This window comes from Dendrobates tinctorius, unplaced genomic scaffold (genome assembly GCF_039654945.1).
Source record: "Dendrobates tinctorius isolate UK_male_01 unplaced genomic scaffold, ASM3965494v1 ptg000203l, whole genome shotgun sequence".
Lineage (NCBI taxonomy): Eukaryota > Metazoa > Chordata > Amphibia > Anura > Dendrobatidae > Dendrobates > Dendrobates tinctorius.
In genome coordinates this window covers 9413188-9430120 of record NW_027361870.1, presented here as the reverse complement: position 1 = coordinate 9430120, position 16933 = coordinate 9413188, and the positions used below count along the sequence as shown (strand labels likewise).

Genomic DNA, 16933 nt, shown 5'->3' with positions numbered 1-16933 from the left:
AACTGCCTACTCTATGGGTACGCTGCGGCGATTCCGGATGTGTTCAATGAGCACATTCGGAATCCCCACACGTACAGAAGGGGGCGGGGCTTTGGGTGGAGCAGGGTTTCCGCTCCGTCCAAAGCGCAGGGAATACGGTACGTGGAAACGTACCCTAAATATAACTCAACACAACTAAAATAAAAGGATTTTTTTTGCAAAGTGAACACAAAATTCCACTTTTAATTACTACTGCAGTCTCAGAATTAACCAGCTCCTGCATGACTAGAGTCTCAAGTAGAGCCTCTTTGGCTGTTATGACCTACTGCAAATGTGTTACTTAGACACCAATGTTTGGCAATGTTTCTATAGAATCTTAGTTCATTACACATAGCCTATTCCCCATCTGTAATGTTCTCCTGTTTACAAATATTCTTTGGTTTGCGTGTTGCAATCTCCTTCTTCAAATCCTACCATAAATTTACTACTCGGTTTAAGTCAGACAACTATGATGGCCTCTCCAGAATCTTTTAAGACTCCTCCTGAAATCAAGCCCTTGTGGACTATGAGTTGGAATCATTATCCTGTTGGAAGGACCAATGACACCTAAACGTCAACTTCCTCATTCTTGATTAAATCCATGTTTCCCTCCATATGCTGAATGTTTATAATAGCAGAAGAAGAAAACCAGTGCAAGAGAATCACCAAGCCCTCACCCCCAACGATAGGCGCTAGCACCGATAGTGAGCGTTTAACCCCTCTGATGCCACTGTCAATAGTGACAGAAACATTGAGGGGCTTCGCAGAGGGAGGGAGCTCCCTCTCTGCTCCCATCGGCTCAAAGTTATTGCGATCTCATTTTGCCAGTGGTCTCCATGGTGACCAATGGTCGAAAGATGGCAGCGGGGTCACCCAGGAACGGTGGCCTATAAGCTCCTGCTCAGAGCAGGAGTTGGCACGCCTCCTCTCTGTGTGAGAGACACTGATCTAATGCCCTGCAAAAGCTTTGCAGAGTATTAGATTAGTGATCAGAGCAGGGAAAGTTGATGTCCCTTCCTGGGACAATGTTTAAAAAAAATAATAATTGTAAAAATATTTTTTTAAATAACAAAATAAAGAACAAAAAAATGAAATAAATATTAATTCAATAAATACATTTATGTAAAAGGAAAAATAAACAAAAACCATAAACATTATTTGGTATCACCACATCCAGAACGACCCAACCTATAAAACTGTCCCACTAATTAACCCCTTCAGTGAACACTATTAAAAAATAAAAAATGAGGTAAAAACTATGCTTTATCATACCACTGAAAAAAGTGGAATAAAACTAAATCAAAAATATGAATGTAAATAAAAATATTTCTGAAAACTTCATCTTTTCCCGCAAAAAAAAGCCTCCATACAGATTCATCAGCTTCCAAACACATCATCATCATATGGGCAGTCCAGAATTGTTTAAAGGCATAGTAATCTTAGTGTATGTAAACTTTTGACTTTGCAGTAAGTAATAAAAATGCCTTAAAACATTCTCTCTCATTATTCTCGCATTTGGCAAATATTAATAGTTATGGTAAAATTGACCTAAAACAGGTAAGGTTTATTCTGATTTCATGTCAGATATTGAGAAAAACATGTATATGTGTCTTTTTATATAGTGTATGTAAACTTCTGGTTTCAACTGTAAATGTGGTATCACTGTAATCGTACTGACCCAAAGAATAAAGATGCCTTATAAATTTTACACACGCAGAAAAAACACTATAATATTATAAAAAAACTTATCCTGAATAGCTGTTTTTTTTGGCCATTCTACCTCCCAAAAATCAGAATATAAACCTATCAAGAAATGTCATGTACCAATGAAAACTTCAACTCGTCCTGAAAAAAACAAGCCGTCACATGATTCTGTCAAGCGAAATATGGAAAAATTATAGCTATCTAAATATGGGGATGCAAAGTTTTTGCAATAAAAAGCATATTTTAGTGTGTGACAGCAGCTAAACAGAAAAAAAAATATATAAATCTGGTATCGCTATAATCGCGCCGATCCAAAGCATAAAGCTGTTTAATCACTTATACAGCACGAGGAACAACGTAAAAAATAAACAAAAGCAATTCTTCACCTGCTGTTGATTTGCTAATTCTGCCTCCCAAAGATCGCAGTAAGGCTCGGGTCACATCTATCCTGTGCTCTATGCTAAGCTTTTACGCCAGGGTTTCTGTGTAAATCTCTGAAGTACATGATTCAGACGGAACACCCAGCAGAAGATTCCCTGTAATGAGGCAGATGGAGGCACTGTGGATGCCATTTGGCTATGCTCCAGTGGTATCCATCTTTTTAGGTGTGCATAAAAGCATGATTCACCACACTTTTGTTTAACAGAGGCCAGACGGAGTCCATATTAACTCTACTGCCTCATTATAGTGAGTGGCTCCCTTGGGGTTTCTTTCTGAATCACGTCACTTGGAGATTTCGATGGAACCTCTATATAAGTGTTCAGCGTAGAGAGCAATATAATGTGATCCCATATGTTATAGAAAATGTTACCAATAAAAGCTTCAACTCAAGCCACAAAAAAGCACGTCCTTGTCATGATCCCAGTGCAGGTTTTTGACCTGCACGTCAGGGGTTAATGTCTTGAGCTCAGTGCAGGCTTTGACCTGCACGCCTGGGGTTAATTATTATGGCATCTCTTTGGTTCAGGGAAAGCTTTTTATAGCCCTGAGAAACTCCAATCCCTGTCAGTTATACTTTTGCCTTTGGCCGAGTGTTTTGACCCCTATGTGCCTGTTCGTTGTCTTATAGCTTGCTTATATGGTTCTGATCCGGTTCTGTCCCCCCGTTGTGAGTTTGCCTGTTGATTCTGTACTGTATATCTGCTTCTCTGGTTTCTGACTTCTTGGCTACGTCTTGACTATCCATTCTGTCTAGCCCTTTTGTAATTGTCGTGCTATCTCGTGCTTTGACCCCGGCCTGATGTGGTTTATGTCCCTGTTTATGCCAATTAGTAACTGTGTTCCATAGTTACCATTCTAGGAGTTTTCCTGCAGCTCCTAGCTTAGGCCATGCCCCCAGCAGTCACGTGCTTCAGGTCCTGCGGGTCTGAAGCATGCATCTTCTCTGCTGCTGCCTTCTCCTCTGGTATCTCTGAGCACAGTTTGTCTTACTCAGGACATGCACACTGGCTCAGTGAGCAAGTGCATTGCGGTGTTCCTGACAGTCTTCACTCAGGTCTATAATCTGTTAAAGGAAGTATAGGGAGTTTTCATGTTACTGGTAGTACAAAGGCTCTGGAAAAGCACTATGGCTCCTAGCTCACCAAAAGGAATTCATCAAATTCTGTGCTATCAAATCCAAATGCCTCCTGCTTTCTGATCCCTACAGTTTGCCTAAATCAGATTTAGCGTCCACTTGTTTGGTATTTCTGTAGCAATGACAGCCCGCCTAATTTACAAGTGCATGTCTCCAGAAGCACGAGCTGGTTACTACAATGGTGACTATAACTTACTGGGCACTACAATGGCAGTTTGCAATTTTCACTCAGCAACATCCACTGCTGCTTGTTTCTGGAAAACACCCATGGAGTCAAAATCATCACTACACTTGTAGATAACTTCCCAAAAGTATATAATTTCCAACATGAGGTCACTTCAGGGGGATTCTGCTCTACTATTACTTATGGGCTCTGTATATAGAGTCTGCAAACTGTTGTAGGAAATTCTACGCTCCAGGGGGCAAATAGCGCTGTGTCCCTTCTGAGTCTTGCCGTGTTTCTAAGAAGTACTGTGCAGCCACACATGCAGTATTTTCACATTCAGCAGAAATTGTGGGACAAATTCTGGTGCAATTTTTACCCATTTCCCAGTGCGAAAATGTAAAATCTTGGGCTACAACAAAATTTTGGTGGTAAAAATGTAATAATTTAGTCTTCACTGACCAATGGTATACAATTCTGTGACACACCTGTGGTGTCAATATGATCTCTGCACCCCTAGATGAAGTGATTGAGAGGAGTAGTTTGTAAAATGGGGTTACTTATGAGGGTTCTGCTGTTCTGGCACCTCAGGGGCTCTACCAATGTGATATGTCATGCTCAAACCACTCCAGCAAAATCTGAACTCCAATATGGTGCTTTTACCCTTCTGAGCTTTGCACTGTGCCTCTAAAGTAGTTTTAGACTACATATGGAGTACGTATCAGTGTACTGTAGAAGAAATTGCACAACAAATTTTGAGGTCCATTTTCTCCTGCCATCCTTGTGAAAATGAAAAAAATTGGAGCTAAAACAACATTTTTGTGGGAAATTTTTATTTCATTTTCACAGATCAACACTGTAAAATTCTGTGAAACACTTGCGGGTTCAAGATCACAAGTTCTTCACACATCTAGATAAATTCCTTGAGGGGGTCTAGTTTCCAAAATAGGATCACTTGTTGGGGGTTTCCACTGTTTAGGCACATCAGGGGCTCTCCAAATGCGACATGACACATGCAGAACAGTCCATCAAAATCTGCGTTGCAAAACTTCACTCCCTCCTTTCTGAGCCATGCTGTAAGCCCAACTAATAGTTTTTTTTCTACATATTGGGTATCAACGTACTCGAGAATAGCTGCAAAACAAATTTTATGCTGCATTTTCTCCTATCACCCTTGTGAAAATAAAAAAATTATGGCTAAAAGAAAATTTTTGTGGGAAAAATTTTATTTTTTTTATTTTCACGGCTCAACATTATAAATGTTTGTGAAGCATCAGGGGGTTCATTGTGCTCAGCAACATCTAGATAAGTTCCTTGGGGGTCTAAATTCCAAAATGGGGTCACTTGTGAGGGGTTAAGCTAAGATGCTTCAGAAATGCCACTGGATGCTGATGTCTATTTATGCATCACCTTTGTAGCAGGTCATAATAGCCAAAGGTGATCTATTAAATAATAAAGTGCTTGTCATAGAGGGGTTGAATAATTCTGAGACTGAAATAAGTTCGTAAAAGTGGTATTTTGTGTTGAATTTGGAGAAACCACTTGTTAGGTAAGTTGCGTTAAGCTTTTTATATTGTTTTTGTTTGATCAATTTATTGCAAACAGTAAATTTTGCTAACAACCTAATTTTCAAAGGGGGTTAAAAAAAGTTATAGTGCAACTGTTATGTATTTGCACTATGATAAAGAAGTATACCGAAATGCGTCATGTTACAGTTTACAAGACACGTGGGCACGATAGCTGTTTGTTTTAATGTTATATAAGAAAGAAATGTGTTTTCAATGGATTCCTGTTGGTGGATACATATTTTCTGATGCCTTGTGTTATGTACTTTGGACCCATTTACAAACACATACTGATGAAAACTATTGAGTATTAGCAATTGGACAAGAGGAAAGTGGATTTAACAATGGAATGGACATTATAGGACCAAAAGCAAATTTTTATCCAGAAGACAAGCGGTTTTCTGTATACAATAAAAAAAGTGCTATCATTCACCCACTCAGTATCACAGCCAATACAGAGATAAAATGGAGTATTGCACCCAGGGGAATAGATAAATGAAATTATTTAACAGATGGCTTTATCCAGTTCAGGTTGTGTGCGGGCCATCAGCTATACATACAGGTATGATATACTTATATGGCATAAGTCACTTTCAGCAATGACATTTCAAAACACATTTGAGCTGTAAACAGGAGTAAATCTAATGGCTCAATGGTTCAGAGCAATGAGTTCCAAAGGATAAGTTCAGAACGGTCGAAGTCTTGAAGAAAGGAGGGAGAGGACGTAATAAGGGAGCTGGTGAGCTGTGGATTATGGTGCGAATCAAGAATATTAGTAGATTGATAGATGGAGATAAAATGCAGGAAGGTGCAGCATATGGAGGGCTACTTTACTTACAGAACTGTGTATTTAACTATAGGAAAGAAGGGAAATGTGATAAGTGACAGACAACCTAACATTGTGAAAGTATTAGGTTATGGTATGAAAGTCTTCATTAATTAAAATATGGTCCATTTGCTCAAGATCTACAAGCTCTGTTTGATGTTAGTTACAACGGAGTCAGAGGCTGAGGTTGCCTTTGATCTTCACCCATTGACCATGAAGGGAGATGTGAGCTTTCCTTCTGGATGATTGCCAGGTTACATTCACCAAATTAAACAGTTTTACAGTGATATCATTCATGTAGCCATGGCATAAAGACATGAAAGGTCATCACAAAGATAAACATAAGACAAGAGTGTGATCAAAAATGAAGTCAAGGTCAATACTGGAAATGGAGAAAATCATCCTAGGACAATAGCTGGAAACAAGGCTGATCAGTAATAATCAGCAGAAGAATTTTGAAAAAAGAGTCAGTCAGAAAAGGCTGAACCTTAAACAACAATCATGCATGGCAGAACATTTATCACTTAAAATGGCTGACTTGACTTTATGATCTGGTGCTAGCTGTCTCAGCAACTTAACACCAAAATAGATCTAAATCAGAAAAGATGTGGCTCAAACAAGCAGGGCCAAAGCGAAGACCAGAAATTGGAGCAGAAGAAGAAAAAACATCTAATTTCCGAGCAAGAGGGTGAGGCCAGGAGCTCAACGTTGGACCCGGGCAAATTAAGTAGCGCTGTAGTACCATATGATTATGATGCATTTCCTGTCACCAAACTCCCTATGTTTATAGGTTAGAGACTGAACTTAAATGAACTGCTTTTTATACAAAGAGAGGTAGACATATTTCCTACACAAAGAATGAGTGATATGGAATTATGATCTAAAGTGTTGAAGACGTGCTGGTGACTTCAGTAGCGTGGCTATGAATATTGATCTACCCCGCAAGTAATACTGCATTGATTGACTAAACTTGAATTAAATTAGAAATTTATGGCATAAACATCCAGCATTTGTGTTTATTTTTTAGCCAATGAATCTTGTGCGGAGACAGACAATGGAGAAGGATTCACACCAGAAATTACCAGCTGTAACAAAGATTCAGGTCAGTTGATTTGTGTGTTCTGTTAATAGAAAATATGTTGTTTTACAGGTTGTCATGGGATTGATTGATTTATATTATCATCATATGGACATGGGTGATTGCAATCTCTGCAGAGCTGCAAATAAGTTAAATATAGTAATATATCCAGACAATAAAGTTTTAAGAAGCATATTCTGGAACATTCCTTGGAAAACAATTCCCATAGTTTGAAGGCATTTTATTCAGTTTAAAAATTTCACATTTAATTTTACGTTTAAGAGTAGTGGGAATCCACGTCATTATTAAGGGCGGGTGCACAGAGCCAAGTTTCGAGACGTAATATGGAGCCAATATAATTTTAAGGACTTTTACTGTACTTCTGTTTGCCCACAATTTCATATAGAGACACAAGGAGGTTTATTCTGTCAGATTTAACTCAAGTACAACGTAAAATGGTGTTGTATTCCATTGGATAAAATATATTTGAAGCACTATTTCTAGAGAGAATATCTCCATATGTACAGGTGTAGCAAATGTTAACTTGAGGTTATGATTTCATGCATCATTTATGTCCAGCAAACCTTTTCAAATTCTTGTGCAGTGTTAAATGTCAATGTAGGATTGCTATCTTGGTATTTTCATGCATTAAAAGGGGTTGTCCGGTCCAAATCAATAAGTCTGCAGTCACTCTATGTGACTGCAAACTTATGAAAACACCCAACGCACACAGTGTGCGCTGCGGGGATTTGCCGATTTATGAGCCGGGAGTGGAGGGTATGTATGTAGAGTTGAGGGAAACGGGTTGGTCAAATTCAAAAATCGACGACTTAAGCTAAAGTCGGGTTTCGCCGATCGAAACCCGACCATAGCATGAGGTCGCCGAGCACCAAAGTTGCATTTCAAATAATGCTTCCAGCGCCTTTTCTCAGCCAATGATGGAGGACGCACACTGTGGGCAGCGTGATGACATGGGCAGCGGCCACCACCATCTTAGAGAAGGGCATTGGAGCGCTTTTCACTGTACAGTTAGTGTGCAGTGAAAGGGGAGGATTTTTGTTGTGTGCAGCAGCGCTGGTGGTGATTAGGCTGCCCTTTAAGGCTACCTGATAGCTGCATTGCTTTGTGCACACTGCTGTTCAAACTGCTTCTTTCAAAGCACTCCAACTTTTATTATTTTTTTCTGGTGAGTTACTGAGCATTCATTTTTTTCACACACCGTATAGTGGTGTACGCTCCTCACACACTACCGTGTACTGGCTGGTATCACGGACAAATACAAGTTATCTGTGTGTGACTCAGGAAAAACAAGCCGAGGAGATTTTCCATTTTTCCAGACCTACACCTTATAGAGCTGTCTGCTTTTCAAACAGTTTTGTATATCTGCTGTTTGATTACGCTCAAAACTATACAGAGACAGCGTGTATCACTCCGTAAAAAAATAGACGGAGAATGACAATTTTCCATACAGACAACGTATAGCGGTGTACACTCCTCACACACTACCGTGTACCGACTGCTATCACGGACAAATGCAAGCTGTCTGTGTGTGACTCTGGAAAAACAAACCGAGGAGATTTTCCATTTTTCCAGACCTACACCTTCTCAAGCTGTCTGCCTTTCAAACAGTTTCGTATATCTGCTGTTTGATTACGCTCAAAACTATACAGAGACAGCGTGTGTCACGCCGCATAAAAATAGACAGAGACTGACAATTTTCCATACAGACACCATATAGAGCTGTCCGATTCTCAAAGAGTATTGTATATCTGCCATTCGCATTACAGTCACATCTATACAGAGTCCGCGTCTGTGTGTGACACTCCGTAAATACATATACAGAGATTGTTAGTTAAACAAAAAATGTATACAGCTGTACACTTCTGATACAGTTCCGTATATATGCTTGTTGGATTACGGTCAAATACATACTGGGAGAGCGTCAATGACTAACAGAATATATACGTAGATTTAGTTTTTTTTAATATACCTTACACAGCTGGAAGCTCCTCATACAGTACCATCTCTCTACTGGTATTCTTAGTACATTTTCCCAAACATGAGGATGTATGGTGGAAGAGGCCGTGGACGTGGGCAGGGGGGCGCAGCTGGTACTGATAGTGGTGGTGCATCGGCTGGTTCTGGCAAAAGCACAATAGCAGCTAAAGCAGGAGGTGTGGAGCCTGCATCATTGTCTGGCCCAGGAAGGCCAGTGAGGTTCCCTTTTCTTTGAGTAGGAAAACTGTTTTCAAAGCCGGAGCATCAGGAACAGATTTGTGCTACATTGCCGATAGAGCCACCAGCTCTATTATCTCCTCTTCTGAACGTTCGAAAGCTGCAAGCACGGAGTCATCAGTGCAGGCTTCTGGTCAGGAAAAACACCTTTCCTTGTGTCCTTCACCCCCACCAAAAGTTAAGGATACGGCAGCCCACACTTCAGAATACTTTATTGAGCTCTTTTCACATACCGTGCCTGGGTTATCCAGTCAAATCCAGAATTCCCCAGTCCAAGATGCATCTGACATGGAGTGCACTGAGGCACAGCCACTGCTAGATGATTCTGCTGGTACATTGACCCAGAGCACTACATTGCCCTTGCAGCCAGAACCTGACCCTGAAGAAACTCAGTTGCCCCTTCCCGCATACTATACCACCTTACACGGTGACACAGAGGAAGGTAAAGAGGAAGGTGCAGATGACTTTGAAGAGGAGGTGATGGATGACCCAGTTCTTGACCCGGATTGGCATCCATTGGGGGAGGAGGGTGGCGCTGGCAATAGTTCAGATAAGGAGAAGGATCCGCAGCAGGCATTGACATCGCAGCAGAGATTATCTGGCAGGCCCGTAGCTGTCCAAAAACGTGGACCAAAAACTAAAAGAGTTGCAGGACAGCAGTCCCACGCTATGACCTACCCAGTCGGCACTTCTTTTCTCGAAAAGCCATCCCAGCCCTCCACCTGCATGTGGATGACCGCATTGTCCATGCACTCAAGCAATCAGTGAGTGGAAAGGTGCACCTCACAACAGATGCATGGTCCAGTAGGCATGGCCATCACTGCACACTGGGTTAATGTGGTGGATGCAGGCTCCACAGGGGACAGCGGTGGTGGAACAGTGCTGCCTAGCCCATGGTAAAGGAAACAGTTGGCTGTAGGCTTTCGACCCTCCTCCTCCATAAGCGAAAGCTCGTCCACAGAGCGCAGTCGCACGAGCACTCCATCCGCAGCTGGCAGTGTTGCACACAAGGTGTCCCACTATCGAACAGCTAGTGGTAAGCGTCAGCAGGCTGTGTTAAAGATTATGTCTTTGGGCGACAACAGACATACCGCGGAGGTACTGGCCGACTACTTGCAGCGACAAACTGAGTCATGGCTGGGCAGTCTACATCTTGAGCCAGGCAAGGTAGTCAGTGATAATGGCCATAATTTTGTGGCAGCCATAGCCCGTGCAAAACTCACACACATACCTTGCCTGGCTCACACTTTGAACCTGGTGGTGCAGTGCTTCCTTAATAATTATCCAGAGTTCACTTCCCTGCTCCATAAGGTGCGAAGACTGTGCTAGCACATCCGTCGCTCAAACGTCCACTCCAGTCGTATGCAGAAGCTGCAGCGATTGCTCCACCTCCCCAAGCACCGCCTAATCATAGAAGTTGCAACAAGTTGGAACTCCACCCTGCACATGGTTGAGAGGCTGTGTGAACAGAGGCAGGCTGTAATGCATTTGTGGGAGGATACACGGGCAGGCAGTTTGAGGGAAGACATGGATTTGTCAGGTGTGCAGTGGTCAAAGCTGAAAGACCTCTGTAAAGTCCTTCAGTGTTTTGAGGAATGCACACTGCTGGTAAGCGCAGACGACGCCATCATAAGCATGAGCATACCACTTATGCATCTGCTCATGCAAAGTTTGATGCACATTAAGGATCTGGCATCTGCAGCTGAGGAGGAACAGGAGGAGGAGGAGGGAAGCCTTGCTGACAGTCAGCCATTGTCTGGTCAGGGAACTGTCCTTGATGAGGTGGAGGAAGAGGAGGAGGATGAGGGGGATGAATATTTTGGGCAGGAGGATGCTTCTCAGGGGGCAAGAGAAAATGTTGGTATTCCAAGGTCAGGTACAGTGTTTGTGCGTGACTGTAGGGATGTGGATTTGCCAGAAAATGCTCCTCCACCCAGCAGTGGCAGTGCATTATTGACACCTGGAACATTGGCCCACATGTGCGATTATGCCTTGCGGATCCTAAAAATGGACCCCCGCATTGCCAAAATGGTGAAGGATGACGACTACTGGCTGGCCAGCATCCTCGATCCACGCTACAAAGGCAAATTACACAACATCATGCCACAGGAGAACCTAGAGATAATATTGGCTAACAAACAAGCAACTCTGGTAAACCATTTGTTTGAGGCTTTCCCAGCACACAGCAGCGGTGCTGGTTCTGGTTCTGGGCACAATGGAAGAGGTGTTCGTGGTGCACACAGCCAAAGTGACGTTGGAGATAGGGGTTTAATGACCATGTTGTGGAATGATTTCTCAATTACCGCTCACACGACTGCTAATACTGCATCGATTACAAGTGACAGGAGACAGCAGTTGTCAACTATGGTTACAAACTACTTCTCCCATATCGATGTTCTCCCTCACAGGTCATTCCCCTTTGACTATTGGACCTCTAAACTGGACACCTGGCCTGAAATGGCACACTATGCCTTACAGGAGCTCGCTTGCCCTGCTGCTAGTGTGTTATCTGAAAGCGTCTTCAGTGCTGCTGGATCAATCTTGACAGAAAAAAGGACCCGTCTGTCGACCCAAAATGTTTATGATCTAACCTTCATTAAACTGAACCATGCATGGGTTTCAAAGGATTTTGTCCCACCTTCCTGATGACACATAGGTTACCAGAAAACTGCCTCGCTTTTGTCCTCCTCTTCCTCGGACTTGCCCAATTCTGCCATTTGCAGCAGCTGAATGTCCAGCCTACACATCAACATATGCCATTTTTTAAACCTCCCTAACTGGGCTGCCCACTCCCCCCCAAGGGCTGGGGTCAACACCTGGCGCACCCGGGCAAGTGCCGTTGCTCTGAACAGGTGGATGGGCCCACTGATGGCCAACGGCACTGGCACAGGGCCCCTCATAGTACAATACAGTGTCTCTGACGGTGGGGGAGCCCACCAGCGTACTATGAGGGGCCCTTTGCCAGTACCTTCGCCCATGAGTGTGCCCCCCCGCTTGGTCATGGCCACAGCACTTGCAAGTTGCAATACTTACCTCTCCCTGCTCCACCGCTGTGTAGTCTGGTCAGTTAAATCCTTCACAGGAACAGCCACTAGAAATTTGGTGTATTGATCGATGATGGTTAAGATGTAGCTATGGCCTGTCCTGCTAGCCTCTACCTTCAGATGATCAATGACTACCATTTGAAATGGACGTCAACTTACATGCGGTTGCAGTGGTGCTTTAAGATCACCTTTCACAGTTGTGATAGTCACAGACGTGTGACTTTCCTGCCACCATTTTTCAATGTCTCCTCTCATGCTAATCCAATAGAATCGCCTACGGCCTGTGGCTTCTGTCTTTTGCACTCCAAAATAGTCAGACACATCATGATAGGCAGTGAAGACCATGTCTACATGTCTCCCTGTGATCACAATTTGATGGAGACAAGTAACGGTGGTGTGATCCACGCTACTGTGATAAAGCAATTCTTTCTTCACAAAGAACCATTTTCGCTGTCTCCACAGACACAGTAATTGAGGGTCTGCATCACCTCTGCAACATCTACCGGGAGGTTTTCCCATGATGAGTAATTCCCAAATTTCGGCTAACACTCGACTTTCCGTCTGTACTTGTATCAATGTAGTTTCTAGTAGCGGAGAGTCAGGACTGGCTTACTGAGATTGAAATATATACGAAGATTTAAAAGTACCACAACACTGTATACTGTTGTACGCTTCGAATACCTTTCCCTTTTTCTACTTTTTAAATTCTAGTGTAATACATAGTGAGTCTGTGAGTGTTTGTGTCTGACTCCGGAAGTATAGACGGAAATTTACAATTACCCCTAGACTGGATACACCTGGTATGTGCTCATACAGTACCTTTGTTCAAAAGTTTTTATTACGGTATCATCCATAGTGAGTGAGCGTGTGTGGTTTACGCCTTCTATATATACGGTGAATCGGAGATACCAATTTTTACCATATACTCGATAAGCTTGTATCTTGTTATACAGTACCTTTGTTCAACATTTAGTATTACGGTCAAATCCATACTGAGTAAGTGTCTGAGAGTGACTATGGGACTATGTATATGGAGATTTCACTTCTACCCTATAATATAAATAATTGCTATCTTGTTATCCAGTACCTTTTTACAACATTTTTTATTATGGTCAAACCCAGACTGAGTGAGCATCTGAGGTTGACTCTGGAAATATATACAGAGATTTCAAATTTGACCAACACTGTATACAGCTGTACGCTTCTGATACAGTAACCTTTTTTGCTATTTATATTCTGGTGTAATCCATAATGAGCCTGTGAACGTCTGTCTGTTACTCCGGAAATATATTTGGAGCTTTAAGATTACCCCAACACTGTATACAGCTGTATGCTTGTGTTACATTACCCATTTACTGCATTTCATATTCTTGTGTAATCCATACTGGGCCTGAGAGCGTTTGTGTCTGCCTCCTGAAATATATACGGAGATTCATAATGTTTACACTATACTATATATACCATGTATCTGGTGATTCTGTACCCTTTTTCAACTTTTTATTTTATTGTGTAATCCATACTGAGCCTGTGAGCGTCTGTGTATGACTCATGAAATATATACGGGGATTTACTGTTATCCCTAGACTGTATAGAGCTGTATGCTTCTGATACAGTACCATATATCTGCTGATATTTTGGGTCCATTTTCCAAAACATGAGTTAGTATGGTGGAAGAGGACACGGACGTGGGCGTGGGGGGCCATCTGGTACTGATGGTGGTGGTGATGGTGCATCTGCTGGTAGTGCCAAAAACACAGTAGCAGCTAAGGCAGGAGGTGTTGAGCCAGCATCATGGTGTAGCTCTGGAAGGCCTGTAAGGCTCCCTTTTCTGGGAGTAGGTAGACTGCTTTTAAAGCCAGAGCATCAGGAACTGTTTTTGGCTTACATTGCTGAAACAGCCTCCAGCTCTATCGCCTCCTCTTCTGAAGTTTAAAAAAATGCAAGCACTGAGTCGTCAGTGCAGGCTTCTGGTCAGGAGTAACCCCTTTCCTTATGTCCTTCACCCACACCAAAAGTGAAGGATGCAGCTGCACACACTTCAGATTACTCCATGGAGCTCTTTTCACTTACCATGCCTGGGTTAATTAAAAATGGGGCCCATCATATACTGGAGCATTCCAAATGGGGGACACCAGACACTGGAGCAGCATTTACAGGGCCCATTATACACTGGAGCATTAGAAATGGGGCCCATTATATATGGAGCATTATTAGGGCCGATCATACACTGGAGCATCATCCATGAGGCCCATCATATACTGGAGCATTCCAAATTGGGGATATCAGACACTGGAGCAGCATTTACAGGGTCCATTATACAGTGGAGCATTTGAAATGGAGCCTATTATATATGGAGCATTATTAGGGCCCATCATACACTGGAGCATCATCCATGAGGCCCATCATATACTGGAGCATTATAAATGGGGCAGATCAGACACTGGAGCAGCATGTATGGGGCACATTATACAGTGGAGCATTAGAAATGGAGCCCATTATATATGGAGCATTATTAGGGCCCATCATACACTGGAGCATCATCCATGAGGCCCATCATATACTGGAGCATTATAAATGGGGCAGATCAGACACTGGAGCAGCATCTATGGGGCCCATTATACACTGGAGAATTAGAAATGGGGCCCATTATATATGGAGCATTATTAGGGCCCATCATACACTGGAGCATCATCCATGAGGCCCATCATATACTGGAGTATTATGTGGAGCTCATCATATACTGTATGGAACATTATATGTGATCAATTATTCTGTATGGAGAAATATATGGTGCTCATTATTCTGTATGGCGCACAATGTGGTGGCCATAATACTGTATGGAGTAATATACTGTTTTTTGAGCAATTGTATAATTTAAAATAGATCAGTCATGTCATGTAAGCAATGAAGTATTTGTCATTGTACTATACCTATATTTCTGTGCTGTATCGGAGCACCATGTGTTGTGGTATGTGTTAAAGGGGCGCACTGACACTCTTTGGCCCAGGGCACACGAAAACCTGGAGCCAGCCCTACCCCCCCCCACAACTTTAGCCAAATAACCCCCAGTTTTCAATGTATGGAACGAGACCTCTTCCTCTAAGAGGTGACGCCCACTGGATGCCAGTGTCTCTAGACTGGGAGCAACCTTGCTCAATACAGCTGTGTGGCACAAAGCCATACCCACAAGACGGACCCTGGCCAAGAGTATGTATAACACATACATACCCTCCAGCTCAGAAACCAGCGAATCCCCACAACACACAGTGCATTCACTATGGGATTTATAAATCTGCAGTGACACAGAGTGACTGCAGACTTATCGATTTGGACCAGGCAACCCCTTTAATATGTTTTGTCAAATGAATATTTAGAACTTGATGGAGGCCATGCTATTGCACAGAAAAAGATAGAGATCATGGAAAAGACGTACTGTTGTCTACAATTCCTGTAGTTGCATAGTTTTTCTAGTTGTGTTCTTTTTCTATAGTTGTGTAATTTTTTTGTTGTGTTCTATTTCAGTAATTGTGTAGTTTTTGTTGTTCTGTTCTATATCTGTAGATGTGTAGATATTGCTCTTGTGTTCTGTTCCCGTAGTTGTGTAGTGTCTGTAATTGTGTTCTATTCCTTTAGTTGTGTTCTATTTCTGAAATTTATGTATTTTCTGTTGTGTTCCATATCTGTAGTTGTGTTCATTATTTTGTATAGTTTAGCAGTCTCTGTTGTATTCTATTCCTATAGTTGTATAGTTTTTGTAGTTGTGTTCTATTTTTCTAATTATGTATTTTCTGTTGTTTTCTATATCTGTAGTTGTCATTTTTGTACTTGTGTTCTATTCCTATAACTGTGTAGTTTCTGTAATTGTGTATTGACTGTAGTTTCTGTAGTCGTATTCTATTCCTGTTGTGAATTTTCTGTAGTCGTATTCTATTACGGTAATTCTGTAATTTTTTATGTTTTCTATTCCTGTAGCTGTGTAGTTTTTGTACTAATGTTTTATTCCTGTAGTTTCTGTTGTGTTCTATTCCTGTAGTTGTGTTGTTTCTGTATTTGTGTTTTATTTCTAGATTTTTGTAGTTTCTGTTGTTGTGTTCTATTCCTGTAGCTGTGTAGTTTTTGTAATCATGTTCTATTCCTGTAGTTTCTGTTGTGTTCTATTCCTGTAGTTGTGTAGTTTCTGTAGAATCAGAGAAAGGTAGAGTTGGAAGAGGCCTCCTAGGTCATCTGGTCCAACCCCCCTGCTCAAAGCAAGATTCAATAAATCATCCCAGACAGATGTCTGTCCAACCTCTGTTTGAAGACTTCCATGGAAGTCTCTCGTGGCAGCCTGTTCCACTGATTGATCACCCTCACCGTCAAAAAGTTTTTTCTAATATCTAGACTGTGTCTCCTCCCATTCAGTTTCATCCCATTGCTTCTAGTCTTTCCTTGTGCAAATGAGAATTAAGATGATCCTTCTACAATGTGACAGCCCTTGAGATATTTGTAGACCGCTATTAAGTTTCCTCTCAGTCTTCTTTTTTGCAAGATAAACATTCCCATACCCTGTAACCATTCTGGTCGCTCTTCTCTGCACTTGCTCCAGTTTGTTGGTGTTTTTTAAATGTAGTGCCCAAAGCAAGCCTTAATTCATTGTCTGCTTTAGATAATCTGATTTGTGCCCTGTAGGTTCTGCAGAGAGCATTATATTCTTCTTTAGATATGCCTCCCTCTTTCCATTTGAT

At 42.0% G+C, this 16933-nt stretch overlaps 1 protein-coding gene across 1 annotated transcript in view; it reads left to right on the top strand.

Moving 5' to 3' along the window:
- Nucleotides 1-16933, top strand: part of MACROD2 (mono-ADP ribosylhydrolase 2) — a 2987523-nt gene that overhangs the window by 2862396 nt on the left and 108194 nt on the right. Inside the window, exon 16 of the mRNA XM_073553810.1 lies at nt 6880-6954. Within this exon, the coding sequence (XP_073409911.1) occupies nt 6880-6954 (75 nt within the window). The remainder of the gene's footprint in view (nt 1-6879; nt 6955-16933) is intronic.